Here is a 27,362-nt window from a genome sequence, read left to right as displayed (position 1 = left end):
CAGGGGATGGATCACTTGATGATTCCCTGTTCTGTTCATTCCCTCTGGGGCACCTGGCATTGGCCACTGTCAGAAGACAGGATACTGGGCTAGATGGACCTTTAGTCTGACCCAGTGTGGCCGTTCTTATGTTCTTAACTGGCACTAGGGCTTTCTCTTGGGATTCTGGTGCTGTGACTCTGCCCTGAAATACCTCTTGACCGTTTCTCTCCACATAGGTAGTGGACTACTACAAAGAGGCCTGCCGGGCTTTGGAGAACTCGGACACAGCCTCGCTGCTGGGGAAGATTCAGAAGGACTGGAAGAAGCTGGTGCAGATGAAGATCTACTATTTTGCTGCTATCGCTCACGTAAGTGGGAAGAATGAGGCTGTGCATTGGGAGTTTCACCCTGGCTGCCCAAGAGGAATGGCCTTGCGTCCCTCCACTTGTGGGTGGCTGCGGCTGCTTAAACCCGCTGGGAGGTGGTGGTCACCATGGGCGTGAAGTTCCTGAGTGTACATGGACACCGGCGAAATTGTCTTCTGTAGTGAGTCCCCTGGCTGGCTTTGTAGGGCTTCAGTCAGTTTCTCTTGAGCCCTTCCCCGAATGAGGACTTCTGCCATCATCAGACTCCAAAGAGAAACTGCTGAGCTCCAGTTCATTTGCAAATTTGACACCATCAGATACGGATGGACATCATTGGTTGTGTTTCTTTGCAGTTGCATATGGGAAAACAGGCTGAGGAGCAGCAGAAGTTTGGAGAACGAGTAAGTAAAACTATTTCTGCTTCGGGTTGGTTAATACTCCTGCAATCCAGCTGTAAACCAAGTTCCATCTCGCGTGGGCTTGACCTTTAACCCTTTGAAGAGTTTGGGCTACATTGGGGGAAACTCACCTGTCCATGATACCTCCATGTGAACTTGGGCACCATCTTTCTTGTTACTGTGTAAATTTCCAACTAGGTTCGTTCTTTGGTCCTAAAACTCCTCGCTGGTGTCCTGCCCGTGGAGTGAGCTGTCCCCCAGCAGGGGTAGAGTTAAGGCTGAAAGCTTGTATATGCCGGTGGATGTGACTTTCCAACCCTGTTGTCAGAAGAGACTCCACACTTGCATGATTGCCATTTTCCATGTGATTTCCATTGGGTGCCGTGCAATGCAGGCACCAAACGCTGGTTCTAGAGCAGGCATTACCACGAGGAGACAATGCCTGCTCTGGAACCTGGGCTAGAAGAACGGCAGCGTGTGATGTCAGTATCTGGATCGCTGAAGTGGTGGTGTGTGGCACTGCATTTCTCATGTACCTCCCTTCTCTAGAAAATGTCTCATGGTTGTCTCATGGGCAGCGTACCCAGTGTAATCTGGGTTGCTTGATTGTGCTATTTGCTCCTTCTTAGAAGGCCCCGCTGTACTTAATGGCGTTGGATTGTCCCAGTTATCTACACAGGGTTCGTTGGCCTATTGGCTGCATGTGCCACAGCAAGTGTGTGTGTGTGTGTACTCTTGTGACCCCTTCTGAGCTCGTAGAGGAGTTTGGCAGAACTTCTCCCTGCTTTCTCTGCAGGTTGTCTACTTCCAGAGCGCTCTGGATAAACTCAACGAAGCTATCAAACTGGCAAAGGTAAGCTGCTTTCTTGTCCGTGGTACTGATTGCCTTTAAAAAACCCATCAGTCCTCGGGGCAGTTTGGGGCCTAAGCGTCTAGCAGTGCACTTTCCAGGCGCTGCTCTGGGATCAGTGCTCAAAACACAGTTATTGAGAGCGCTGGTAGTGAGCGACCGAAGACTGTAGCAGTCAGTGACTCGTGCACTTTCAGAACGTGCCATTGGAGCAGGGCGGGCGGGCTGGCTTTCTGATAGTGCAAAGCATTGGTTTTCGGCTCCAGCAGCTCTCAAGGAAACTTTCCAAGCACCAGCTCTTTGGAAGAACTTCCCAAGGGGGGTGGCGGAAGCCCCGTTGCTTGACGATAGGGAGCAGTTGTGCACGGTTAGGGAGAAAGACAAGACCTACCAGGTTCTATGTACCTTTCTCTTGGCACTGAGAAGACTGGCCACTGGAATAGGTGAGAATTTGTGGGGGCCATGGTAATTGGAATGATGTGACTTTTGAAGCTTGCCTTACAGTCGTCCAGGGTTTGAAATGAATCCTCTGCCACTGGAAAGCTGCGGGTCCTGCTTTTCTGCGCAATAGGGGGTCTGTCTCCTGCCCTGGGGATTTGTGAATGCTGAGACGCTGGTGCCTCCTGGTTTCTAGGTCTAATAGGGCTTTTAGCGCTGCACTAAGACTGAGTAAAGGCCAGTCTGGATCTTGGTGTCCTCCTTCCCTGCCCCCTGGGAGCCTACGTGCATCACACATGTCGGACCTTGGGGGGAGGGTGGGGCTTAACTGACCTCCTCCATTGCACAGAAGGAACTTGCTAGTTTAACGCAGCCCTGGTCCGCACTGTGAAGCCCTAAGTTTCTACTGGAGGCCGCATCTGGCCCCCACTCGCTGTAGTACTGACTCCAGATGTGTGCTGCAGCCCGGGGGGGCCAGACTCACTCATGATTTTACTCCAGCGACTTGAGCCCCGCCGCCCAGCTGGTGACTTTGGCCCATTTATGGCACGTGATGCAGACAAGTAGGTGGCATTTCTGTTGCACAGAGGCCTGGAGAGACTGAGTGGGCTGTTGAAAAGCTCTCGGCATTGGCCCCTCTCTGCCCTCACCAAAGTCAGGGGTAAAACTCCCTTTGGGCCATGGGATGCCGGGCCATGGGATGCCAGGCCATGCAGCAAACTACCAGCAGAGCCGGGAGTCCCTCTTGCCTTAGCCACTATCGCACTGCCTCTTGTGCTGCACTCCTTGGGCCGCCCTGAATCCCGGGGGGCATTCCCATGGGGTGTTCCGGCTCCACAGGCTTGGGCCAGGAACGCAAGCCCCCGAGTTTGACACTTGTGGCTGAGGAGTTTGGCACAGGATCGACCCGCCTTGTGTTTGTGGTGCTCCAAATCCCAGCTGTCCGTTGTGAATAACAAGTCCGCCTGCAGAATGCACCCAAGGGCTGGCGTCTGCCAGAGTCTGCAGGCAGCCTGCAGCTCTGAGCTGTTCACTGCTCTGTTCATCTCCGCTGGCTACTCGCTCTGGAAGTAGGTTAGGGGGAAATGGGGTGGCAGTGAGGGTCGCCAGGCTGCTTCTGCCGTCAGGTCACGGCTTAGTTTGTGGAGGGCAGCAGGATGCAGCATTCGAAAGGGCTGCTCAGGGTGTTACATCGACTGCAGCGATGTGGCAGGACTGGCTGTGTTAACTTGTGTTTTGTGCCTCTTCTAGGGTCAGCCTGAAACGGTGCAGGAAGCCCTGCGATTCACCCTGGATGTGATCGGGGGAAAGTGAGTCTGCAGCCGGAATTGCCTCTGGGACTGGAGTCTGTCTCTAGGCTCAAACCTCGTTGCTGAATCTCCTCCCCCCCCCCCCCCCCTCTGCTCGCTTTGGGGAGCTCTTCTCTTTGTAGGGTCTCAGTATATAGGGCCAAATTCACATGTGCTGCTAGTGAGTGTAGATCTGTTCTGTACAGTGTCTTCTCACGCTGTCCGCACTGTAGCATCTCAGCGCCGTGAGCAGCACGTTAAGTGACGTAGCTAACGTCTGTCACGCATGGTTCATCCTCTCCCCAGAGGGAACTGGGTGGAGTTGTACCCAGTGACTGGCAGGTGAAGATCAGCCTGTAGAATAGAGATAGCGTCTTCTGGGGGCATCAGGTGGGCAGTAAAACCCCCCTCTTGAGGCCCCTGCCCATCTAACCCAGCAAGCTCACTCCTTGAGTCCCAGCCGGGTCCCCCTTCCCCTCCCTGGATTTACACTTCAATTGTTTGTAGATACAATTCGGCCAAGAAGGACAATGACTTCATCTACCACGAAGCTGTCCCTGCGCTGGACACCCTGCAGTCAGTGAAAGGTGAGGCAGGCCGGGCACATCCATCCCTCTGCTGCTGCCCTCAGCTCTGCAAAACCACGCCATGGCTGGTGCATAAACCTTCAGCCCTGCACAGTCCGGGCTCTGGGCGGGAGTGAGGGGGTGGTGATCAGCGAGTGGGGAAGACGGCGCTCTGAAAGGGAAGCCCTGCGTGCTTTGCACAGGTATCTTGGTAATGGGCAGCAATGAGAACATGCTGCCCCAGTAGCACAGGTGGGTTTGGTACCAGTCTCTAACCCCTTAGCACCACTGATGCCGCTCACACTAGGAACTTCCTGCTCCCAGGGTCTCCATAGCACCTGCTGGAGGTGAACAGTTGTTGGTTGTGTTTTGGTGGCAGGTGCAGCCCGAAAAACAGCCTTGGGCATGAAGGGAAGTGCTGTGCCCTTGACTAGAATAATTCGCAGGCATCCATGTCAGACTGTTCTCTTTTCTATACCCAGGTGCCACCCTGGTGAAGGCCCTTCCCGTCAACCCCACCGACCCAGCTGTCACGGGCCCGGATATCTTTGCCAAGCTGGTGCCAATGGCCGCCCATGAGGCATCTTCGCTGTACAGGTGAGTGGAAGGGATCTCCGTAGCAAGTACTTCCCGGGGCGTCCGCACTCAGTACGGGAGGGTGCGGATCCTGCCTCGGGGGCCAGGAAGCTGGGGCCAGTGATTCCCTGGCGCGTGCTCTTGAGCTGGGGCACGTGGTGGGTGATGAGGACACGTCCGGCACTCGGCACGCCGCAGGTGAATGGGAACTGCAGGAGGCTGAACTCCCGGGAGAGGCCTCCCCAAGCAAATCCGAACCCCCCACCCCCTTCCTCCCCAGGGGCTGGGTCCCCAGCACCTTCTAGTGGAGCAGCCGAAACTGGACGCTCGGCTGCGCCTGCCCTGAAAGGGTCCTTCAGTGTCTCCGGTCCTGAGTGTTTCTCCCTCAGCTCTTGCCTGCCCGCTCCTTCCAGCCCGGCTCTCTGGGAGCTCCTGGAGCAGGGCAGTGCTGGCCCTGGCTAGCCGTAGGGCTGGCTCAGCCTGCTCCCGGAGGGGCTAAGGAAGGTTCAAGTCCTGAGCAGGGTACCTGGCACAGGGCTCAGTGATTGTAAGTACCTTGGTTGGCCTGGGTGCTGAGGGGTTTCTCTCGTCTGTCCTAGTGAGGAGAAGGCCAAGCTGCTGAGAGAAGTGATGGCGAAGATCGAGGCCAAGAACGAAGTCCTGGAGTATGTGTGCACTGAGACTGCGCTAGCGTGTGGGGTTTTCCTCGCGGGTGCGGATAGAGTTGGTCCCTGGCCAGTGCAGACCCGACACTGCGGGGATCCCCCGTTGCATCGCTGTTCTGTGTTTCCCCATCCCAGCTAACGGGAAGTGAGCTCTGCTCCCTTCAGCCATGGCCCAATGCGAGATCGCCTCCCCCTGGCCTGGCCTGGTGGGACGGCAGGTCTCCAAGGTGACCCAAAGCACTGAAGGAAATGGGGAAGGTGATTCGGTACATGCTACCCTTCTCTGAGTCAGTACTGAGCCACTGTCCTAGAGGGCGCTGTGCGGCTGGAGCTCTCCTTTGGGAAGATATGGAAACCAAGGCAGTGGCGGACCCCACCGTTCCCATGGCCCATTCCCAATAGCTGGGGTATTAACCCTGCATTCAGGCTCAGTTCCAATTTGCGTTATTACATTTTGCCTCTCTGGATTCACCCTGTGGTTTTGTGTGGAACTCACCTTCCCTTTCTGTCCTGAACTGTGTCATGCGGTGTGTGCTGTCATGCTTCTCCCCAGAGGCGACTGCATTTCCGTGCTGGCGGAGGTGACCATGGGGTGTGCGTTCTGTAAAGCCCTTTGGGATCCTTCCAGTTTCTCATTTCTGAGAACCATGATCCTGCTTCCAAGAAACTGGCACCCGTGTCTGCAGCCCAGGGGTGGCGGGGCTGTGCCCGGGAAGGGTTCTCCCACAGCTCAGAGGGCCCTGCTTTCTGTCTGCAGCCAGTTCATGGACTCCATGCAGCTGGACCCCGAGACGGTGGATAACCTGGAAATGTACAACCACATCCCCCCGGTCCTGATGGAGAAATGCGCCGCGCTCAGCGTGCGGCCAGACACTGTGAAGAACCTGGTTCAGTCCATGCAGGGTAAGAGCCGATGGAGGAAAGGCCAGTGAGTCATGGCAAGGGGGTCTGATTCCTGGGCTCTATTCTCTGCACCCCCAGGGATAGCTCAGTGGTTTGAGCATTGGCCTGCTAAACCCAGGGTTGTGAGTTCAATCCTTGAGGGGGCCATTTAGGGATCTGGGGCAAAAATCTTCTGGGGATTGTTCCTGCTTTGAGCAGGGGGTTGGACTAGATGAGCTCCTGAGGTCCCTTCCAGCCCTGATATTCTGTGATTGACATGCCACCTCCCGTCTCTGCCTCTGCCTCCCCTGGTATGCTGGTGAAGTTTGCTAATTTCACTGGGACGAACGGGACCATTCGCTGCACCCCCAGGCAGAGCTGGCTCGGTCTCCAGTCGTGCTCCGGGGCCTTGCCCAGCCTCGCTGGAAACGCCACCAGTGTCCTAATGCCTCTGGTTCTCTGCCCCTCCAGTGCTTTCGGGAGTCTTCACAGACGTGGAGGCCTCTCTGAAAGAGATCAGGGACCTCCTGGATGACGACGAGCTGCAGGAGCAGAAGCTGCAGGAGCTGCTTGGCAAGCCAGGTTCTCCTCCTAGCCCTTCCCCGGGGCTGGCTGAGGTCAGCAAAGAGTGGGCCAAGTACATGGAGGTGCACGAGAAGGCCAGCTTCACCAACACAGAGCTGCACAAAGCCATGAACCTGCACATCAGCAACCTACGACTGCTGAGCGGGCCCTTGGAGCAGGTGCGGGCTGCCTTGCCCGCGCCGGCCCTGACGGAAGGTGAGCGCCTAGGGCCACGGCATGCTGAGCTTCGCCCCTCCCTAGGAGAGCTCTGGCTGGGCCGGGCTGCGCCTGGCTTGCTGGCCTGCCGCTGATCGAGTCCCTCGCTGCGCCGAGGAGGCGTTGATGCCGAGATCCACGCTAGTCTCCTTCCTTGGTCTTCCCTGGCTCTCGCTGCCCCCAGAAGAATGAATCTGCTCCTGTTGTGGGCTCCTGGCCTTGTCCCTCCCATGCTTTGGGCTCCAGCTGGGTCCCTCTGCTGGTTCCCAGCCTGCGGGGTCAGATGAAGAGCTAGTGATGGGGACAGAGGCTGGATCAGGAGGCAGGTTGGATCTAGATTCCAGGTGAAATTTCCAATCTACCCAGGCTCCGAGCTCTGGAACGCAGACAGACACACACCCCCCGTCTGGCTCAGAGACACGCTGAGACTTCCAGTGCTGGGAGCACCTCCAGGCAACTCGGGCAGAGCTGAATGGCTGCAGGAGCATAGTATTAACTGGCCGGTCAGCGCCGTGAGCGCACGGCCGGCCGCGTGGCTTAGATTAATGGGGACGGCTAAGCATTGCTGCGGATCCTGGCGCACAAGGATCGGATCTGTGGGTGATGGGTGGAGTATAAAGGGCAGAATGCCTCCAGCTAATGGCACCCCATCGCTCTGGCGGAGACCCCGGATCTGCTCCCTGGGGCAGAGTCCGACCTGACGCCAGCAGCTTGCTCGTCCTGTCTTGCTGCAGGGCTGGGCGAGCTGGGTTCGGTGGTGCCTCAGCATCGCCAGTTCGCTGAATTTCTGCTGGAGACTGTTCCTGGGGGGCTTGGCTCTCGGACCCCACAGCGTGTCTTGAGCAAGGGTCAGATTTAGCCCTGGAGCAGGGGGCCAGGTTCCATTGGCACCAACAGGAGCTGTACCTGCCCATGCTAGGGATCGTGTTCCCCCCGGGGGGTGAGCCGGGTGACTGCGGTATGAAGCCTGAGGGAGCGCCCCCAGGTGGTGATGGGTTTCTCCTTCCCCCCCGCCACAGACGACAAGCAGGTGCTGCAGAACTTGAAGCGGATCCTGTCCAAAGTGCAGGAGATGAAGGACCAGCGGATGTCCTTGGAGCAGCAGCTCCGTGAGATGATCCAGAAGGACGACATCACTACCTCCTTAGTGACGACCGACCGCTCAGAGATGAGGGTGAGACCCGGGGCAAAGTGCCGAGCTGTTGCCTCGCCTGGGACTTTTACGTTCCAAACAGACGTCAACCCCCCCACCCCACCCCCACTCGCTGTTACTCCCTGTTCCTGCCTGCTGGCCATGGTCACATCCCCTTTGGAGCTGATCGAGCTCCTGGGCCGTTTCCGCTGCTCTCTGCACTCTCCAGTGCGCTAGTGTCTCTGGTCAGAGCCGATGGTGGCGTCTGCGGTGCCCCCCCGAGTCACACCAAGGGCCTTGCTGCGCCCTGCTGTGCATCATGTTTCTATTGTGGCCTCTTCCTGCCACTGTCAGTGGGAACTTCCCATTGAACTTGCTGTCAGTCAGCCCCAGCCCTCCCTGCACTCAGCTTGTGGGGTTCCCCGCTGAGCCCCCCAGCCTAGCGCTGCAGCCGGCTGTCCCGCTGACCCCAGCGCGCTCCTCTCGCCCCAACAGAAGCTCTTTGAAGAGCAGCTGAAGAAGTACGACCAGATCAAGGTGTATCTGGAGCAGAACCTGGCGGCCCAGGAGAACGTCCTGAAGGCCTTGACGGACGCCAACGTCAAGTATGCGGCAGTGCGGAAGATCCTGGCTGAGGTGGAGCACAAGTGAGTGTGTGGGGAGTGGCGCGGCGCCTGCAGGGGGGAGCAGCGTGGCACCTGCTCCCAGCACGCAGCGCTATCCCTGTGCTGCATAAAACGATCCTAGCCCTTGGCCAGGGTCTGCCATCTCCCATTCTCCGGTGGGGAATGCCCCCCAGCCAGCCCGAAGCCAGACGCTCGCTCTGTGCGCGCTAGCACCTCTCGGCCGGCCCAGGCAGCATCGTGATGCGGGGAAAGGGGTGGGGTCACCAGCCCCTCCACTCTTCCTTTACAGAGATTCACATCCCAGCTGGGCCGGTGGTGGTTGCTGCTGACTTTGCCTCCCGTGCCCCATGGCGCTAACCCCAGGGTGCCCATAGGCTGTCCCCCAGCAGGCCCTAGTGTTTGAGTCTGTCTGCTTTGAGACTGGTTCAACTATAAACCAGAGGGCTGGTCCTGGGCCCCCCACGGGCTGGTCCCTGATTGGAATGTGCAGGTGCCGTGGCTGTGGTGTAAACAAACCAACCCTGGGGGTTGGCCACCTAGAGGCCAGTGAGCCTTGCTCTCATCCTCCCCGCCCCCCATCTCCCGTGGTTTCCAGGACTGCTCTGTTAATATCGCTCCCCCCACTGCATACCCTGCATTGACTCTTCCAGGTGGAACACCACGCTGCAGACACTGGTGGCCTCCTATGAAGCCTACGAAGACCTGATGAAGAAGTCTCAGGAGGGGAAAGATTTCTACGCGGATCTGGAGAGCAAAGCAGCCAAGCTCCTGGAGAAGGCCCGAGCGTCCTGCCAAGCATCCGAAGCAAGCCGGCAGCAGGTCCTGGAAAGGTAGGTCACTGCCCCACGTCCGCGCCACCTTGGAGGGTGGGGGGTGAGTTCTGCTACTCCTTGCATCTGATTGGCCTTCTGCAGTGGTCAGCTCATTCGCCATGTTCATGTTTCTCGGGGTGGGGGTTGGGCATGCCGTGGAGCTGAGAACCTGAATGTTGGGGTGTTTCTTTCAGGCTCCCCCAAGTCCCCTAGCGTGGGAGGGTGACTAGGAGTGGTGCAGAGACCGAGTGGCACAAGAGACTCCTTAACAGTGACCACGACAGGGCCTGGGGATGAAATTGGACCCTAGAGCCGCAGCTGGGTGCCAAGGGCGCAGACTCCGCCACTGCCGCTGGCTATCTCAGTGATAGAGCCCAAACCCCTCTCCCCTCCCGGGGGGTCCCTGCAGGAGAGGCTGGAGGTACCTTCTGCCAGCACCTGGGACTCCGGCACTTAGAGCTGGGCGGATGGGGGAGGCAGCGCACGCCCGCTCCGCTCCAAACACCAGCACCGCGAGGCTGGTTGGCATCACGTGCCTGGTCTTGCTTTGGCAGAGAAATGAAGAAGAAGCCGCCTCCGAGGCCCACTGCTCCCAAACCGGCCCTGCAGAAGAAGGGCTCTGAGCGGGACCTGGACCTCGCGGCCGGCCTGGACGGAGCAGACCTACAGCAGCTGGGCTCCCTCTCTCTGGCCGACCTGCCGGAAGAGCTCCGGAGCTTGCCCCCTGACGTGCTGGCAGCGCATCTCACCAGGCTGCCTGCGGACGCCCTGGCTGCCTTCTCCATCAACCCGGCCTTCAGCGGCGGTGGCATGAGGCCCCCAGGCCCGGAGGCTTTCCCGGCTGGCGCCCGGACAGCCAATGCTCCAATACAGCCGCCGATGGCAGCGCAGCCTGGCGTTCCCTTCAACCCTGCTCAGTTCGGTGCTTCGGTGCCTCTGCCGGGACACTACTTCCCCGGCCGCCTGGCGACCCCCTCGCAAGGTGCCCCTGGGAGCCCTCTGCAAGGCCCCTTCCCCCCGCAGACCTACAGCGGGCCCCCTGTGCTGCCGGCCCAGGTGATGCAGCCCCACAGGCCTCCAAGTTCTGCCCTGTCGCCCAGCCCTCAGCTCTACCCGGCTGGCGCCCTGCGGAGAGGCCCTGGACACCCCAGCCCCGCCCCTGCCCCCATTCAGCCCGGCTACGCAGTCCCTCAGGTGCCTCCCCAGAGATCCTCCCCCCAGCATGTGCCCATGCCTGGCTCTGCTCCAGTTCCCATCACTCCCAGTGCCACCTACAGGATGGGGCAGCCAGTCTCCTCCTGCGGGGCTCTGCCAGGCGGCCTCCCCACTGCCATGGGCCCGCCTCAGCCCCCCCGGTTCAGTGGCCAGGCCCCAGGAGGGAGCGACGGCCCTCCTCACCCCCTTGGGGTCCGCCCGGCCACCACAACCGTTGACAGCATCCAGGCACCCATTTCCAGCTACACCGCGCCCAGGGCCATGGGCGGGCACATGCCCCCGCGGCTCACCAGCCAGCCACCTGGGCTCCCTCCTCAGGGCAGCTTCCTTGGCCCGCCCGCCTTGTTCCCCTACGCCCAAGGCGGCATCCAGCCGTTCGGCCAGCAGCCCCCGTTCCCAGCGGGGCCGCCCGCTCCGAGCTTCCCCCAGCAGCAGTACCCACCTCAGGGTCAGGCCCAGCTCCAACCGCTGCCCATGTACCAGCCACAGGCCCAGTTCCCGACCCAGTTCCCTGGCCAGCATTCGGGGCTGGCCCACGTTTCTCCCCAGCCTCCCAGCCATGCCCAGATCCATGGCCCGCTCAGAACACAGCTCTACCCGCTTCCTGTCCAGGACAACGCCCCTCACGCCTTCCCTGCAGCTATGCCCCGCGGGCCTCCCCCGCTGTCTCAGAGCCTCCCAGGCACTATGGGGGCCCCGGCTCAGCAGCTCCACCCTCGCCCCTCGCTGGCCGGCATGCAGCCCATGCCAGCCGGCACCTCCGCTCAAGTGGTCTCTGCGATGCCCTATTGTCCTGCCCCTTCTGCCTGCCATCCGGGGCCCCCTACAAACCAGCTGCCGCCTGGCTCTGCCATGCCACTGGCTGGTCCCCAGCCCCCATCTTCGAGTCAGTCCGGCCCTCACCATGTCCCGTCTTCCCCCAGTCCCGCTCTGAGCCAGATGCCAGGCGGCGTTATTGTCCCAGGTCCTGCCATCCCTTCCCCGGCGCCATCCCCCCAGCCATCCCTGGCTATCCAGCCTCCAGCCATCTTGCCTTCCTCAGTGCCCGGAGCCCCTGCCCTGCCACAGCGACCCCCCCCATCGCTCACCCCCGGCGCGGCCCCGCTGGCACAGGGCCCTGCCGAGGTCCAGTTCCACCGGCAGAGCTCTTCCACGGACGATCTCCTGTCTTCGAGCCCTGAGAGCCAGCACGGGGGCTCCAAGACGGCGGTGAACCAGCCGCTGCTGCAGCCCACCAAGGCAGATGCCAAGGAGGGGCACAAACCCAAGGCGGTTCAGCTGATCGAGAACGACCCGTACGAGAAGCCCGAGCACATCATGAGACTGCTGTCCGAGCTGGATCGGTTCCGGGGCATGGTGGCCAGCCTGGAGAGGCCCGTCCCCAGGAGCGTCCCTGAGCTGGACGGCATCTGGAAGGAGCTCCAGGATGCCCAGGAGAGGGATGCCCGTCAGCTGTCCATCGCCATCGCCCGCTGCTACTCCATGAAAAACCGCCACCAGGACATCATGCCCTACGACAAGAACCGCATCGTTCTGCAGTCGGGCAAGGACGACTACATCAACGCCAGCAAGGTGGAGGACCTGTCCTCCTACTGCCCCACCATCATCGCCACACAGGCCCCGCTGGTGGGGACGGCCTCCGACTTCTGGCTGATGATCTACGAGCAGAAGGTCTCCCTCATAGTCATGCTGGTCTCGGAGCAGGAAATAGAGAAGGTAGGATCTCCAGGAGCTCCTCAGGGCAGGACTTTCTCACCCGGCAGCTTCCGGGAGGGGGGTGGTAACGTGGACGGTGATCAGTAGTTCTACATGCCCACCGAGGGTGGGGCAAGAAGGAACCGGCTTGTGGAAAGGGTGCTGTAGGCTGGGTCTTAGGGAAAGCTTTCGAACAAACAGGGTCGTTAAGCTCTGCATCAGGCGTCCCAGGGAGGTGGTGGATCCCTGACATTGGCCATGTTGGACAAACCCCTGTCAGGGATGGTCCAGGTTTACTTGGTCCTGCCTCAGCATGGTGGGGTGGGCTTGATGATTTCTCGAGGTCCTTCCGGCCAGACAAGCCGAGCGAGGTGGGGATGGTCTCACTCAAAAGCTGAGCTCCTGGCCAGTTCCGGCCAGGTGTTGGCATGGAGCCTGTGGGTGGGCACTCTGCATTGCCTTGAAGGTGACAGCGGCAATGCCGCAGGGACTTGATGGGTCCCAGGAAGGGGGGATTTGAGGCTGTGGAGAACCCCCCAGGTTGAGGGGTGGGAGACGTCACCTGTGTGTCAGTGTTCAGGAGACAGTGCTGGGTTGCTGATCCACCCAGCCAAACTAGAGACCCCCCAGGGCTGTACCATCCACAGCTACGGGGGCAAGTAACATACACCTGGCATCTTCCATCCAGGATGGTGTGTGCCGGGATAATGGCACCTGGCCCTGAAATGCAGCCACCTCTGGGTGGAACATGACGGTGTTGAACAACCCACAGCATCACTACACTAGACTCAGGCCAGGAGGTGAAGGATGCTGTGTCTGTCTGTGACTGCGCGGCAGGGGAGAGTTTGGGAAGGCAGCTGGTGACAACTGAGAGAGGAACTTGGCCAGGGCCCCAAGGCTGCCAGTTCTTCTGGGCAATTTGTTGGTTTGTCCCCCTGAGCCTGGGGCAGGATGGCCCTGGCCTTGTGTTCTGGGCTGGGGTGGGCGGGGGGTGGTGTGTTCTGGGCTGCAGGCCGGGAGGGCCCCGGGAGCTCTGGCCCTGGCGTTCTGTTCTGGGGGGGGGCTGTGCTGGGAGTGGGGGCGGTGGTGGTCTGGGCTGCAGGCTGGGGGGGCCCCGGTGGCTCTGCACTGGGGGGGGCGGTGGTGGTCTGGGCTCCACTCCTTGCGTTGTGCTCTTGGGCTCCGCGTGCTGAACCGGTCTCTCGCCCCGCAGCAGAAGGTGGTGCGGTACTTCCCGCAGGAGCGGGGCCAGCCCATGGTGCAGGGCCCCATCACCTTGATCCTCACCAGCCTGAAGGTGACCCCGACGCACGTGGAACGGATGATCACCCTGCAGTTCCGCGACCAGAGCCTGAAGCGCACCGTCATCCACCTGCAGTTCACGGCCTGGCCTGAGCTGTACGTGCCGTGGGGCGGCGGGGGGAGGCCCTGGGGGCTCCTGGCTCATTAGATCAGAACTTCCCACCCCAGGGTCTGGGCTGCAGGCACTGCCCTAGGGCAGAGCTGCTGTTCCCTCCCAGCTGGTGACCCCCAGGGCCCTGTGGGGTGGCACGATCTCACTAGTGGCACTGTAGACCCTACCAGGCCCCCGGGGGGGAGGGGAAATCGGGCTCTGTCCCACTGGGAGGAGCGTGGCACCTCCCTTGAGCACCCAGCTCCTGGGGTGGGGGTAGAAACCCTCTCCCGCAAGGCTTGGCAGGCCAGGTTCTGTCTCTGGGCACGCAGGTCCTTGCCCACCTGCCAGCAGCTCCTCCCTTCCTCCTGCAGGGGCCTGCCTGACAGCAAGGGGAACCTGCTGCGGTTCATCCAGGAAGTACACGGGCACTACCTGCACCAGCGCCCCCTGCACACCCCCATTGTGGTCCACTGCAGGTAAGGCCAGGTTCGCCGCTCGGCCCGAGCTACGGAGTGGAGCGCTGCAGCCGTCTGGGCCCAAAGCAGCCACCCGCGCGAGCACAAGCGCTCTGCCGGGGGGGGGGGGGGGCGGGGCGGGCGTCCTGCCCGTTTGGAGCAAACCTCCCTCTGAGGCCAGCAAGAGCCCAGGGTAGAAAACCAGTGCATTGCTGGGAGGCTGCAGGGCTGGCTCTTTCCCCAGGAGTCCCCAAGCCGGACTGCAGCCCTGCCGTGCGTGGCAGAGGACACCCCGGCCCAGGGTCTGGCCCTTGGGGAGAAGGGGCACTCTACCCACAATGCAGTGCTGGGGAAGGGGGCACTCTACCCACAATGCAGTGCTGGGGGCTTCCTAGTCCCCCACTCCCGCTCACCTAGGCTTTGGCAGGGTTCCCCAACGCTACCCCCGGGCGCTGTCTCTTCCCACCAGCTCTGGGGTGGGGCGCACTGGCGCCTTCTGCCTGATGTACGCAGCAATGCAGGAGGTGGAGGCCGGGAACAGCATCCCTGACCTGGCCCAGCTGGTGAAGAGGATGCGGCAGCAGAGGAAGCACATGCTGCAGGAGAAGGTAATGTGCTGGGGGGGGAGGTGGGGGCCCAGGCACCTGGTTCAGCAGTGCCATGCCGCCCTTTAAATGGCACAGTCTGCTCGGCTCTGGCCACTCCTGGCACCTGGGTGTGTCTGGGCTCAAGGGATCTCGCCGGCTGCTTCTCTTCCAGCTGCACCTCAAGTTCTGCTACGAAGCCGTCCTCAAGCACGCCGAGCAGGTGCTGCAGAGACACGGGGTCACCACGCCGGCTTCCAGCAAGCCCCCCAGCAGTGCTGCCCAGAAGGTGGGTACCGGCGCTGGGCAGAGCGGGGCTCCGGAGACATCCTCCCCTGGGCCCCTGTGGCCAGAGCCTGGCAGCACCAGGCCGAGCGGCCTCACTGCGCTGTTTCCGGTGGCTGATCTACGCTGACTGGAGCAGGGCAGTCTAGTCTCCAGGCGGGGGCCGGCTGGGCCTGTCTGAGGGAGGGGTCTGGGCTGACCTCTTGGTTCTCTTTCAGCTGTACCTGCATCAGGACCCGCAGGACCTGGTGCTGGGCGGGGACATGCCCATCAGCTCCATCCAGGCCACCATTGCCAAGCTGAGCATCAAGCCCCCTGGGGGCGGCCCGGAGCCTCCCCCAGACTGGCAGCTGCCCGAGCCAGCAGCAATGCTCGAAGCTGCGAGCCCAGGGGCGGTTCCTGCAGCACCCGCCAGCGTCGCCCAGCCCAGCCTGACGGAGCACGTGCCCCCCACCAGTGCCGAGCTGCCCCCCACCATGCCCGTGCCGCCGCCCGAAGCCGAGAGCAGCAACCATGTGGAGGAGAGACCCAGCAGGGAGCCTTCAGCCACAAGCCTGGCTCCTTCCTCTTCCTCGCTGGAGCTCCTGGCCTCGCTGACCCCTGAGGCCTTCTCCTTGGACAGCTCCCTGAAGGGCAAGCCGCGGATGAACAAGCAGAGCTTCCTGCAGCCCCAAAACGGGGAGGGGCTGCGGGGGCCCCGGCCCAGCGACGACCCCCTCAGCATGCTGGACCCGCTGTGGACACTGAATAAAACCTGAGCGGGGGGGGGCCCGGCCCGGCTCTGGGGACATGGGCACGCACAGCCCCTCCCTGGCCACGCCAGCACGGCCTGTGGGGAGCCCCCTAGCGTGATGGCTGGAAACTGGGGTGTTGGACCACAGCCTCTGTCCCCGCTCAGCCCTGGCTGCAGAGAGGGGTGAGAAATGCACACACAGCACTACATGCCAGCTCCCCACTCAGTGCCTGGGCCCCCCTGGCAGCTAGCCCGGGGTGACCCCCACGGCACGGAGAGCCAGCCATTCCCCAGCCCCTCCAGCCCCAGCCCAGCTGTCCTGCACCAGGCCAGGGCTGCTGCTTGTCCCAGAGCCCCTCCTGGTGGGAGACTGGCCTTGGGGCAGCAGAGGCGGCCCCTGTCCCTTCTGGCACAGCTGGCCCCACTGCTGCTCCTGCCTTGGGCCAGGAGCCGGCCCTGCAGTGCCCCTGCACTTCCATTCACAGACCCCAGGGGACGGAGCTGAACAGGTGCATGGCCCAGAGCCTAGGCTGCTGGAGCCTGGCGAACGGATCTGCGCTGTGCCCCCGGCGGCTCTCCAGGCAGGTCCCCTCGGCTCGGATGCTGGCCGAGAGCCCCCAGCTGCAGTGAGGCTTGTCCCAGCCGGGGGAGGGACGTCCGGCTCTCGGGCTGCACCATGGCTCCCTGCTCCTCCTCGCGGTGCCCACTTGCCTGTCCCTGCTTCTTGCTCTGGCGCTGGGCGAGAGCTGAGCAATTCCCCCCCCACCCTGGCCCAGGCATGTGGTGGCACCTCCCTCAGCGCTTCTCTCTCCTAGCTTCTGCCTCAGTGTTGCCCCCTGGGCTGCACAGCGTGTACTGCAGGCTTCCCCCTCCACGAGGCGCACACCCTGCTGCTGGGACGCCTGGGGTCTGTCTCCTGCTGTGGTCGGCCAGTTGTGAAGGGCAGGGGGTTGGTACAGCGTGGGCAGGGGCTGGGCCTGGCGCTCTGCCGAGTACAAACTCCGGGCCTGGGGCAGGCGGCTGATGCAGTTTTGCAGCTGGGTTTGCTGGCAGCAGGGCTGGGGAGGGGGGAAATCGTAGCTGTGAGTACAGGGGGAGCTGCTGCATGCGGTGGGGGGGGATTGGCGCACGTGACAGTAAATCGGTGATGGGTCATTCCTGGGGTCTGAAATAGCTTTGATTCTCTGCACCTTGCCCCGAGCTCTCACCGCTGGGCGCGAGGTTTTCTTGCCGAGGCGCTAGCCGGCTCGCGCTGGAAGCCCAGAGGTGAGATGGGGCACGGGCCGTGCATGGAAATGGATTCAGTGTCCACCCCCTGGGGCTGCTGGGATTCCAGCTGGGGGGAATCCTGGTGCTGCTGGGTTGGGTTCTCCTGCGCAGAGCTTATGGGAAGGCGCCAGAGGACGGATGCTCCTGGGCAGGACCCGGGGGTGGCAGCCAGGCCAGCTGCTGCCCAGGAGCTGGGCTTGTTCTCTGTTGAGCTATGGGGACTGGCTGGAACTGGCAGCAGCAGGAGACCAGGTCAGCGTGTCCTTAGCAAGCCCATTACGGCGGGGGGATGGGACCTCGATTGCTTAACTAACTAGTTCCCACCCGCGGCTCGCCTGCTGGGGCTCTTGGGTGCATCTCATACTGTACAGCGCCCCCTTCCCCCCAGGCTTCAGTGCTGGGCCCTGTGGGTGCTCCTGCGTGTGCCTCCCGCAGCCTGGGCTGGGCAGTGCAGGCCGACCACGGAGCCGAGCGGCGCCGGGCAGAAATGGCCACGGTGCATGGCCCTGGAGCGTGTGCTGCCGGTGCCCCTTGGAGCTCTCGGTGCCTCTGCTTTTGTACAAATGTAACATTGTCCGTCCCCATGTTCTGATCTGACTCTGTAATTAGAACTGACTTTTTCAGCTCTTTGCTACTCCAATAAATGGACAATTTGCTCTGGAGCCGTAGTGGGAGTTGTGGACCTGAATTAAACCCTGGTGGTGGTTGGGGATGGGGGAATCCTGTGCCATGGCCAAGCTGGGAAACAGCTGTGGCACAGAGCCCCTCTCCCCCTTTCCTGTTGGACGGCCTGCGGGATTTTCTAAGCCAAGTGGGGCTGGAGCCTGAGCTCACCTCCCGGTGCTTCCTCCAGGCACCTGTTGGGCGGTGGGCTTTCCTAAGTGCCAAATCACCTGCTCACCAGCTCCCAGCTGCAGACGGACTGAGGCAATGGGTCTAGGCCAAGGTGCAAGATAGTACGGCTGGGGCGAAGGACTGGGGCTGTGGCATGGCTCTCTCAGGGCCCCTGGGGATTGGAATCACAGGGCCTTTTTTTCCAGCGCGTGCCTCGTGTGAGGTACTTAGACCCCCAGTCGCCCAGATGTAAGTGAGAGGAAGTAGGTAAAGCATTGGGTGGGGGTGCCCCAGAACCATGCAGCTCACGCTGGCAGGACTGTTTTCTACAGGGCTTTCAGGGGGGTGGTAAATAGCAGGGTCTCCCAAGGAGCTGTCTGGGGACCAGGGCTGGTCCCTGTATTCAGCAAGAGCTGGAAAGGGGCCAGTGAGGTGGCAAAACTTGGAACAGATACACAATTATTCAAGCTCAAGTCAAAAGCTGTTGGGAGTGTTAACAAAGAGCTGGCATGTGTCTGGGTGACAAAAATGGCAGCTGAAATTCAATGCTTCTATATGCAAAGTAATGCACATGGGCAGACATCCCCATGCCAGCTCTAAATCAGCTGTTACTACTCAAGAAAAGGCTGGTGGTGGCAGCATGGATAGTTCTGGGAAAGCAGCGGCCTAGGGGGCGGTGGGAGGCAAACAGCTGACAATGAGGAAAGAGTGACTAAAACCAGACACTCTACTACCCTACTATAACTCCACAGTACGCCCACAGCTCAGAAATCTACACTACCATTCAAAACAGGCCAGTGCAGGAAAACTAACGAGGGGCCTGGACTAGAATCCTTTGAAGGTGTGATTACAAAACCTGGGTTGGGTTAGCTTATAGCCATGCCAACGAAGGGGGGGGACTGTGACAGAGGGCTATAAACTCATGAGTGGTGTGGAGGAAGTGTTTTTTACCCCTTCACATAACTCAAGAATCTGAAGGGGGGGAGGGGGTGTCCCCCAATGACATTAATAGGCAGCAGGTTTAAAAGGAAGCACTTCATGCAACAGGCAGGCAACCTGTGGAACTCCTTGCCAGGGGACAGGGCGAAGGCCAAAATGACACTAATGTTTAAGACCGAATGAGCAGGCCATGGAGGCTAGGTCCATTGACCGCTATCAGCCACAAGGGTCAGGGATACAACCCCGTACTCCGGGTGTCTTAAGGCTCTGCCTGCCAGAAGTAACTGGCCCATTAGGCTGGCTGTTCTTATGGGTAAAAGCCTGCGTCAAACAGCAGCGCATGGTTCTGCTAAGCAAACGAGCTGATCTGTAGTGGGAGGGGCCCTGGGCTAGTCACCTGGGATGTGCCGTCACAGCATGGGCAGCGGGGGGCCATGGAGCAGCACAGGGCACAAGGTGAGGTGCTCAGCCAGCACCCCAGGCCGTACCCCCGTCCCTCTGCAGTGCTGGCAGGGGGGTGATGCCGAGCTAGTGCGAACGCAGTCACTCATGGGGCCCATTGCACTGAAGATTCCCTGAGTGTTGGGCTGCCCATGGCGTGGGCTGGCGCCTCAGCACTCAGAGCCAGTCTTTGGGGTGGGGGTAAAGGTCAGCCCAGCCCCTGTACGCACTGGCAGGGCTGTCACTACGTGTTTCACCCGCGGGACAGCAGAGAGCTGCTCCCTGCCAAGCCCCAGGAAGTGCTGCGCTGCGTTTGCCGCTGACGCATTGCAGAAGCCGGCGCTGTCAGCCAGCCCCCGGAGTAGGGAGCAGGCGGAGCCGCTGGGTTTCGGTTAGTTTGGTTTAATGTGTCTTTGTACAGGTTATAAAACACAATCTGGTACAAAAAAGCTTCCACTGTACAGTACAAAGCGTACAGCAGGGCTAAGGCCACCCGAGGCAGGACAGACACAGCCAGGGCATCAGCAAGCGAGCACACGGGCTCAGGAGCAGGCCCCCCCCCCCCCCCCAAAGCTGCTTGCAGCAGTGGTTGGACTTTCAGGGGCCAGCTTGCTCCCAGACTGCAGGTCCCACCAGAGCCACGGCCTTGTCTGGGCCCTCAGCTCGCCTGCCCCACGGCTGAGGCGGGCGGGAGGTTAGTTCTCAGCAGCACTCGGCCTCAGTGGGTCTCTACAGGCACAGCATTACATCACACACAAACAGGCGCTTGAGCAGCACGTCCTGCTGTCAAACATGTAGAGTGAAATAAACCCTTTGGGATCCTCACCTGTAGGGCTCCCCCCAGCTACTGACCAATGGCCTCACAAGGCCAGGCCGCACGGCTAGCCAAGCCAGGCTCCCACCCCCTCCCCAGCTTCCTGCTCTCTTTGCAAAGCGTTCACATGCTGTGGTCACCACAGGCCAGGCTTTCCCCAGAGCAGACACTAGACTGGCGAGCAAGCCAGGAGGCGGCCCTGGGGAACCCCTCTGCCACCCCTCCCAGTGCTAGTACTGAGGACAGACATGGTGCCTGTTCCCCTGCATGTGGCTCCGTGGCCTGGGAAGGTGCCTTTTCCCATTCCCAGGGAAACTGGAGGCTCCTGTATGCGTGCCCAAGGCAGGTTCAGGCTCCCTCGGGCTGTGGTTTGTGCTGAGCAGAGGTGGTGACTGCTCCGACAGCAGCGATGGAAAAGCCCTGCTTGGTTCCATGGCACGTGCTGGCTGTTGGGCCTGCAGCCATCTCCCCTGGGGAGGGCTTCACAGCCCATCGGTGTCTGGACAGAGGGGCCCTGCCCATGGGGTCAGGAAAGCTCAATGGCTGGCCCCCAAGCAGGGGGCGATGGTGCAGCCGCCCTCCTCCAGAGACCAACAAAGCCAACCACTTACTGGGGGCGGGGGGGTTTCTCTGGCTGCCCCAGTTCGCAGCCCCTACGCGCATGTCCTGTCCCAATGCATGCCCCTTTATTGTGCCAGCAGCCAGAGGGTTCAGCTGCCCCCGGCTCATGCCAGGACTCTGCTCTGGGCTGTCCTGGAGCCAGGCTCCTGGTGCCCCAGAGCAGCAGGGAGCTGCCGGCATTTGCTGCGGTTGGGACAGCGCTGGCCATGGGCTGCAGGCCGCCCCCGGCTCACCCACCGTAATAAATAAGTATATACAGCATAGCAATAAATAGGGCAGGTGATGTGGGCGTACAGGGCTCGCCAGGGCAGACCCCAGCATGCCCTTCTCGTTCCAAGGCAGGGAGACGGAGCCCAGTGCTAATGCAGGAGGGAGAAGGGGGGGAGTTGGTCAGCATCTGCTTTTTCCCGCTGCTCAACTCGCCCCCTCCCCCCTGCCCAATCGGCCACCAGCTCTGCCCCCCTTTTCTGTGACCAGGCAAGTAAAGGGAGCTGGTTAATGGCGCCTGCTTGAGCTACAACAGCCAGTGAATTAACATCCCCCGCCCCGCCCCGCCCTGCACGCTGTCACAGCCCAAGCCAGGCGAGCAGGGGATCCCCCTGGGCCAGCGAACCCATGCCCACAGCTGAAGGCTCTGGCCCCGGCACCCCTCCCTGGGCAGGGCCCGCACCTGCAGGCAGCACTGGGGAAGCACAGGGGCAGTGGGCATTGAATGCCAGCCAGGACACAAGGGGAGGGCTGAGGCCCCATCCCCTCTAGGGTCTAAGCTGCCCTTATTCACTGCAGGAAATGCCCGTTGGCCCTGGGCGGGATTTCACTTGCCTTAGGGGGACACACTGTAACGTACACGGCCCCTGCCCTGCCCTGCCTTGTGGGGCACAGGCCTTGCTGGTAGAGGGGAACCAGGACCCAGGCCTGGCACCCGTGTCGGTACAGCACCTCGCACAGTGGGGCTACGGCCACCCTAGCAATGCCGGCGCGGGCTCCCTCTCCCCGTGCTGGAGAGCCCCGTGGCTGACCTGGGCAGTGCCCCCCCTAAGCACTGGGCCACGTTCTCCAGGTGTTCGTGTCTTCAGGAGGCAGGGCAGGGTTTGCCTGCTTCACAGCTGCAGAAACATCCCACGGAGAGCGCCAGGCCCCTTCTGGAGGCAGCAGTCAAGCCCAGCCTTGAACACAGCAGGGCCAGGCTCCCCATCCCACAAACAGACCACTAGGCCCCGCCCTGCCCGCAGCCTCCTCCCCAGCTGGAGCAGGAGTTCCCAGGTCTACCGTCACAGCCCCTTGGGCACTGTGCCCCCATGCTTCCCAAGCCCACGGCATTGCACGGCCCAGGCTCTGTTAAGCCCCATCCCACTGACGGTTCCTCGGTCTTCTGGCCACCTGCTGTGCAGTCCGGCCCGCTGGTAGCTTCCCCAGGGCATCCCCCAGCTGGTGACAGCACCGGCTTCCTGCCCCACGGGCCCGTCCCCACTGAGCTCTGCTGCAGCCCCAAGGGAGGAACTGACCTGCGGAGCAAGAGCAGGGCGGGGGGATGCCTGGGGTGGGGGGGCCACAGGCAGAGCAGGGCTCAGCCCCACCCAGGCAGCTGCAGGGGGAGCGCCTGGGATCCAAGGAGCTGGGGAGGAGGAGGAAGGGAGGGAGAAGCAGCTCCTGGAGCTCCTGCCCTGTCCTCCCACCCCAGGCGCTGTCCAATCAGAACTCAGATACGGCAGCCCGCAGGGCCCAGCTCCGCCCCCTCAGTCCAATTTCTCCAGCACCGAGGGCACGTAGACCAGGCTGAGCTCGCTGCCGAAGTTGCAGACAATGGCGGCATTCTCCAGCACCAGGATCTGCCGGGCCGGCTGCGACTCGTTGCTCTTCCCCAAGTAGACGGTCTGCAGCAGGTCGCCGTAGCCGATGTCCCAGAAGGAGACACAGCCCTGGCCTCCCGTCACCAGCAGGTTATCGGAGATCACTCCCAGGCTGGCCCCGCACCCCAGGTCCTGCGCCAGGAACAGAGAGGAGAGCGTCAGAGATGGCGCCTGCCAGTCAGGCACCTCGCGGCCCTGCAATATGGCCCCCAGCAGTGTCACAGCAGGCAGGGAAAGGTGCTGGACTGAGCCCTGGGGCCATGGCTACAGGACAGGCCCAGCTGTCCCCATCAGTGCATCTCCCTGCACCAGAGGGGCCACTTTGTCAGGCCCAGGGCAGAGACCAGCTGTCCCGTCCTGCAGGCTCAGCGCAGGAGCAGCAGGGGGTGCTGCAGGCAGTGGGGGAGCTGGGGGAGCCTGGTCTGGGATCCAGCGACTGGCCTGAGACCCGGGCTCAGCTTTCTGCTCTGCCGGCCTCCCCGGGGGCCTCGAGCAAGTCCCTCGGTCCATCTCCACAAGGCTGATCCTAGTCTGTGCTCAGCTCCCCGCTGCCCGACGGGGGAAACCGCCTGGCCCTGCCTCGGGGGGGCTCCGACATGACGGTAATGGGGGCCCAGGGAGGGGTCTGGGATCGGGGGCCCCCAAACCTTTCCATGCCGGGCCCCCTTCGGGCGCAGCCCTGGGGCAGTGACACCAACTCAGATCGTTCTTGGGGGGGGGGGGGGGAGAGATTCTTCATCCCTGCCCCCCTCCCATCCCACATCTGGCCCTGCTTCTCCCCTGTCCACATCCATCCCTGCCCCCTCCCATCCCACATCCGGCCCTGCTTCTCCCCTGTCCACATCCATCCCTGCCCCCTCCCATCCCACATCCGGCCCTGCTTCTCCCCGGTCCACATCCATCCCTGCCCCCCCATCCCACATCTGGCCCTGCTTCCCATCCCCCCGTCCCACATCTAGCCCTGCTCCCCCCCCATCCCTGCTCCCCGCCCTGTCCACATCCAGCCTTGCTCCCCTCCTCCCCCTCCCTTCCCTGCCCCCCCATCCCACATCCAGCCCTGCTCCCCTCCTCCCCCTCCCTTCCCTGCCCCCCATCCCACATCCAGCCCTGCTCCCTTCCTCCCCCTCCCTTCCCTGCCCCCCCATCCAACATCCAGCCCTGCTCCCCCATATCCCCCCGCATTCCTGCTCCCCACCCAGTCCCACATCCGGCCCTGCTCCCCCACCCCCCAGGGGTCCCTGCGAGGAGTTGCTGTGGCAGCCCAGAGCTCACAGATGCTCCGACAGTGGAGCAGACTCCCTGCCCCCGCACCGCAGCTCCCTGCCAGGCTGGGGTGGGGCGGGGGAACACACAACTCATTTCAGCACCACGAGCCCTGGGATTCTGCTGCCAGTGGCAGGGTCCAAGCTCTCCGCAGCCGACTCCATGCAGCTCCACTCCCTGCCTCGGGGTAGGTCCATAAACAACCTCCTGCCCATCCCACACGGCTCCCCGCCTCCCCCCCCACCTCCCGGCTGGCAAACGCGGTCTGAGCTGGGGCAGTGAGGGGCCTGAGCTGGGCTAGGCAGGCGTGGCTGGCCTGGACAGAGCTTGCGCAGCATCTGCCCTTGGAACAAGGAGCCCCCCCACCCCCCCAGCGATCTGACCACAGAACTAACCCCCCCAGCAGACACATGCCCCACAACGCTCCCCACGGATCAGGGGCGTCGGCAGCTCCCGGCCCCCCGCCTGGGCCCTGCACCTGCCTGCTGGATGGAATAGAGTTTGATCCCAGAGCTTCGGTCCCAGATGCTGATCACGTCATCCAAGCCACTGCTGATCACACAGGAGGTGGTGCAGGTCAGCGAGGTGACGTCCCCGCGGTGGGCGTACATGTGACTGACCCTGCTTCCTGTCAGCACGTCCCAAAGGCAGATGGCGCCATCCTGGCCCCCGCTCGCCAGCCCCATCGTCTGCAAGGACACGGGCCAAGAGTCTGAGCAGTGACCCCTGGGGCGGCCCTCCCCAGCGTCCATCCCCTGGCACTGCAGGGGGCACTGCAGCACGGCTCACTCACTCCTACCCGGGACAATGGGGTTCCCATCCAGGCGCCTCCCAGTGCTCAGAGCAACACCCCCCCGTAGGCTTTAAAGAGCCATGGTCTCTGTGGCTAGGCCTGTAACCGGCAAGGCTGGCGTCTGGCACATTCCCCTTACTGCCTACGGTCAGAGAGGAGGCCCAGGCCAGCAGAGGGGGGCAGAGGGCCCCAGGTTGTTACTGGGGGGTTGCAAAGCACACCGTCTGTTGTTAAACAAAGCCAGGTTTGCAGCAAGTCACAGTGCCAGGCCTCCAGCAGACAGCTCCTGCCCAGACGGGCTGCAGAGGGCCTGGTGCGGTGCCCAGCCTGTGCCCATCCCCACACACGGCAGCCCGGAGCATGCTCCCAGGGAGATGAGCCCAGCTAAGGCCAGCTCCCGTCGGGGCAGTACTTCTCACAGCGGGGTAGACCCCCTCAGAGCTGCGCCCCCATCACGCCTGCCAGCCTGGGCACTCAGGGCCACGCCAGCCCCCAACCCAGAAAGTGCCACCTGTAGGAACAGGGATCCCCTGCCTGAAGCAAACGGTGCTCTGGCTGGGAGGGTGAGTCCGACCCTCCTCATCTCCTAGCGCACCGGCTGGCTGCCTGCCGTAACGTAGCCCACTGAGGGGAGGCCCCGAACCCGGCCCATGCCCCGAGCTCTCCGGCTAGGCGCACAGCACTGGTGTCCGCGTTCAGGGCCTCAGGGCCGTACCTGGTCTATGTACACGGCTGTGATTGCTCCTGAGTGACCCTGCAATGTAAACAAGCAGCAGGAGTCTTCCAGCCGATATACCTGCAGGGGAGCGAGAACACAGCCTGAGGCAGCGAGCTCTGAACCGCCCACCCCGCTAGAGCAGCAGGGCTCTCGTCTGTAACCCCCATGGGAGCCCTTCCTCACCACCGGGTCCCTTCCCCACCTCCCCGTTTGCACCGGCAGCTTGGCATTAACACGCCGGTTTGGCTTACTCCCTTGGTGCACTAGTGTCTTCATGGAGATGGCCCAGCAGAGGGCGCTCCAGAGCCCAGGGCCTGGCAGTGATGTCATCCCGGAGTCCCCTCCTCACCCTCAGTGACCCCCCAGGGCACAGAGTTCTGCAGGCAGCACCTGGGCGCCCGGGGAGGCCAGAGGCAGTGCCGCGGCTGGCAGCTCTCATGGCCCAGGCCACATTTCTAGATAGACGCAGCAGGAGCCGTGACCCAGGGGCTCAGCGAGGGGCTCTGGCTTGCAAACCCGCAACGGACCGGGGCCATGTGCAGAAGGGCAACGCCAGCGTCCGCCCATAGAATCTGGAGGGCAATGGATTGACCTCATTCTGCCAAGCCAACCTCATCGGTGCCCGGCCCACACACGGACATGCCCCGTACACGAGTACTCCGCTCCGCACACGGACACGCCCCGTACACGAGCACTCCGCTCCGCACATGGACACACCCCGTACACGGGTACTCCGCTCCGCACACGGACACGCCCCGTACACGGGTACTCCGCTCCGCACACTGACACGCCCCATACACGGGTACTCCGCTCCGCACACGGATACGCCCCAAACACAAGTACTCTGCTATGCACATGGACACGCCCCATACACGAGTACTCCGCGCCGCACACGGACATGCCCCATACATGAGTACTTTGCTCTGCACACGGACACGTCCCGTACACGTGTACTCTGCTCCGCACACTGACACACCCCCACGTGTACTCCTCTCCACACATGCGTGCCTACCAACCCATCAGTCCCATGACAGATGCTCATGTGCTAAGAGCCCCGCCCCGTACTAACAGCCTGCCCACACCCGCCCCGCCAGCCCGTGGCCCTACTGGGGAGACCCATGGCAGGGGAGCACTTACTTTCAGAGTGTGGTCCTGGCTGCCTGTCACCAGCCGCCCAGCCGCAGCCTTCAGTGCCGTGATTGGCTTCTGATGGGCGCAGGACACCGTGTGGGTCAGCTGGCACATGATGAGGTCATTGCTGCTGCACATGGGGGAGGATGGGATGCTGCTCCTGCTAGGGGTTCCTGGGGGAGCACACACACAGCGGGGGCGGTGGGCACTGCAGCCTTCCACACATGGGCCAGCACGCCCAAGAGTGGCCGCGGAGGGTGGGTGCCCCAGTTTTGGAGGCCCAACCTGAGACACCCGGGGTCTGATTTTCAGCACAGCTGGGCACCCATTGTTCCAGCGGGGGCCATCGGAAGCTGCAGTGCTCAGCACCTCGGAAAGGTGGGTCTGGGGGTCTCCAGTGGGCCCCCAAATCGGTGGCCACTTCTGAGTAAATCTGCTGCTGGAGACCAGTGCCCTGGGATTACCCAGCAGGCAGGCCCAGCGCTGGCAGCACCGCCAGCTTCTCTGCCCCTGCCCCTGCGGGAAGGAAGGGCTGTGCCCACGGCCCGTTCAGATCTTCACCTCTCTGCATGGGCTGTGCTACAGGTCAGAGTCCATCCACCCCCCCCACAACTCCCCTCCCCACTGGCCCACTCCCAAGTGGAGGGAACCATTGTGCACTGGCAAGGAGCTGGGCTGGCTCACCATCCCAGAGCAGTGGCACCTCCAGGCTTCAGCTGAGATCAGGGCCCCTGAACAAACTCCCAGGGACAGACAGGCCCTGGCCTGAAAAGCTCACAGTCTAACTGGACAAGACAGACAAAGGGGTCGGAAGGGAAACAGAGGCACACAGCGGAGCTGGGAACAGAACTCAGGTCTCCCGAGTCCCGCTCCAGTGCTCTGTCTGTTGGATCAGTGCCACAGACCCAGAGCCTCAAAGGTACTGAGGTATCTCAGTGCCATTGAAATCAATAGGAGTTTGGCAC

The 27,362-nt window shown here is 62.1% G+C and overlaps 2 protein-coding genes across 15 annotated transcripts in view; one reads left to right on the top strand and one right to left on the bottom strand.

The window, feature by feature from the left end:
• The window catches only part of PTPN23 (protein tyrosine phosphatase non-receptor type 23), a 38,345-nt gene extending 20,690 nt beyond the window's left edge, over positions 1-17,655 (top strand). For both annotated transcript variants that reach the window (XM_005295100.4, XM_024109735.3), the window contains exons 8-25: positions 219-350; positions 701-748; positions 1,542-1,598; positions 3,285-3,343; positions 3,830-3,909; positions 4,371-4,485; positions 5,064-5,129; positions 5,887-6,032; positions 6,483-6,791; positions 7,811-7,965; positions 8,419-8,570; positions 9,200-9,379; positions 9,916-12,292; positions 13,485-13,669; positions 14,039-14,143; positions 14,592-14,730; positions 14,882-14,995; positions 15,210-17,655. In XM_005295100.4, the coding sequence (XP_005295157.2) occupies positions 219-350; positions 701-748; positions 1,542-1,598; positions 3,285-3,343; positions 3,830-3,909; positions 4,371-4,485; positions 5,064-5,129; positions 5,887-6,032; positions 6,483-6,791; positions 7,811-7,965; positions 8,419-8,570; positions 9,200-9,379; positions 9,916-12,292; positions 13,485-13,669; positions 14,039-14,143; positions 14,592-14,730; positions 14,882-14,995; positions 15,210-15,749 (4,959 nt within the window). In that variant the 3' untranslated portion in view covers positions 15,750-17,655. The remainder of the gene's footprint in view (positions 1-218; positions 351-700; positions 749-1,541; positions 1,599-3,284; positions 3,344-3,829; positions 3,910-4,370; positions 4,486-5,063; positions 5,130-5,886; positions 6,033-6,482; positions 6,792-7,810; positions 7,966-8,418; positions 8,571-9,199; positions 9,380-9,915; positions 12,293-13,484; positions 13,670-14,038; positions 14,144-14,591; positions 14,731-14,881; positions 14,996-15,209) is intronic.
• A 1,938-nt stretch (positions 17,656-19,593) lies between these two features.
• Positions 19,594-27,362, bottom strand: part of SCAP (SREBF chaperone) — a 105,467-nt gene continuing 97,698 nt past the window's right edge. For all 13 annotated transcript variants that reach the window (XM_065582512.1, XM_065582511.1, XM_065582519.1 and 10 more), the window contains 4 exons: positions 26,404-26,570; positions 25,264-25,344; positions 24,238-24,444; positions 19,594-22,624 (listed from right to left, as the gene is read on the bottom strand). In XM_065582512.1, the coding sequence (XP_065438584.1) occupies positions 22,379-22,624; positions 24,238-24,444; positions 25,264-25,344; positions 26,404-26,570 (701 nt within the window). In that variant the 3' untranslated portion in view covers positions 19,594-22,378. The remainder of the gene's footprint in view (positions 22,625-24,237; positions 24,445-25,263; positions 25,345-26,403; positions 26,571-27,362) is intronic.

This window comes from Chrysemys picta, chromosome 2 (assembly GCF_011386835.1).
Source record: "Chrysemys picta bellii isolate R12L10 chromosome 2, ASM1138683v2, whole genome shotgun sequence".
NCBI classification, from domain to species: domain Eukaryota; kingdom Metazoa; phylum Chordata; order Testudines; family Emydidae; genus Chrysemys; species Chrysemys picta.
Note: the sequence above shows the minus strand (reverse complement) of the source record. Positions and strands in the feature narration are given on the sequence as shown.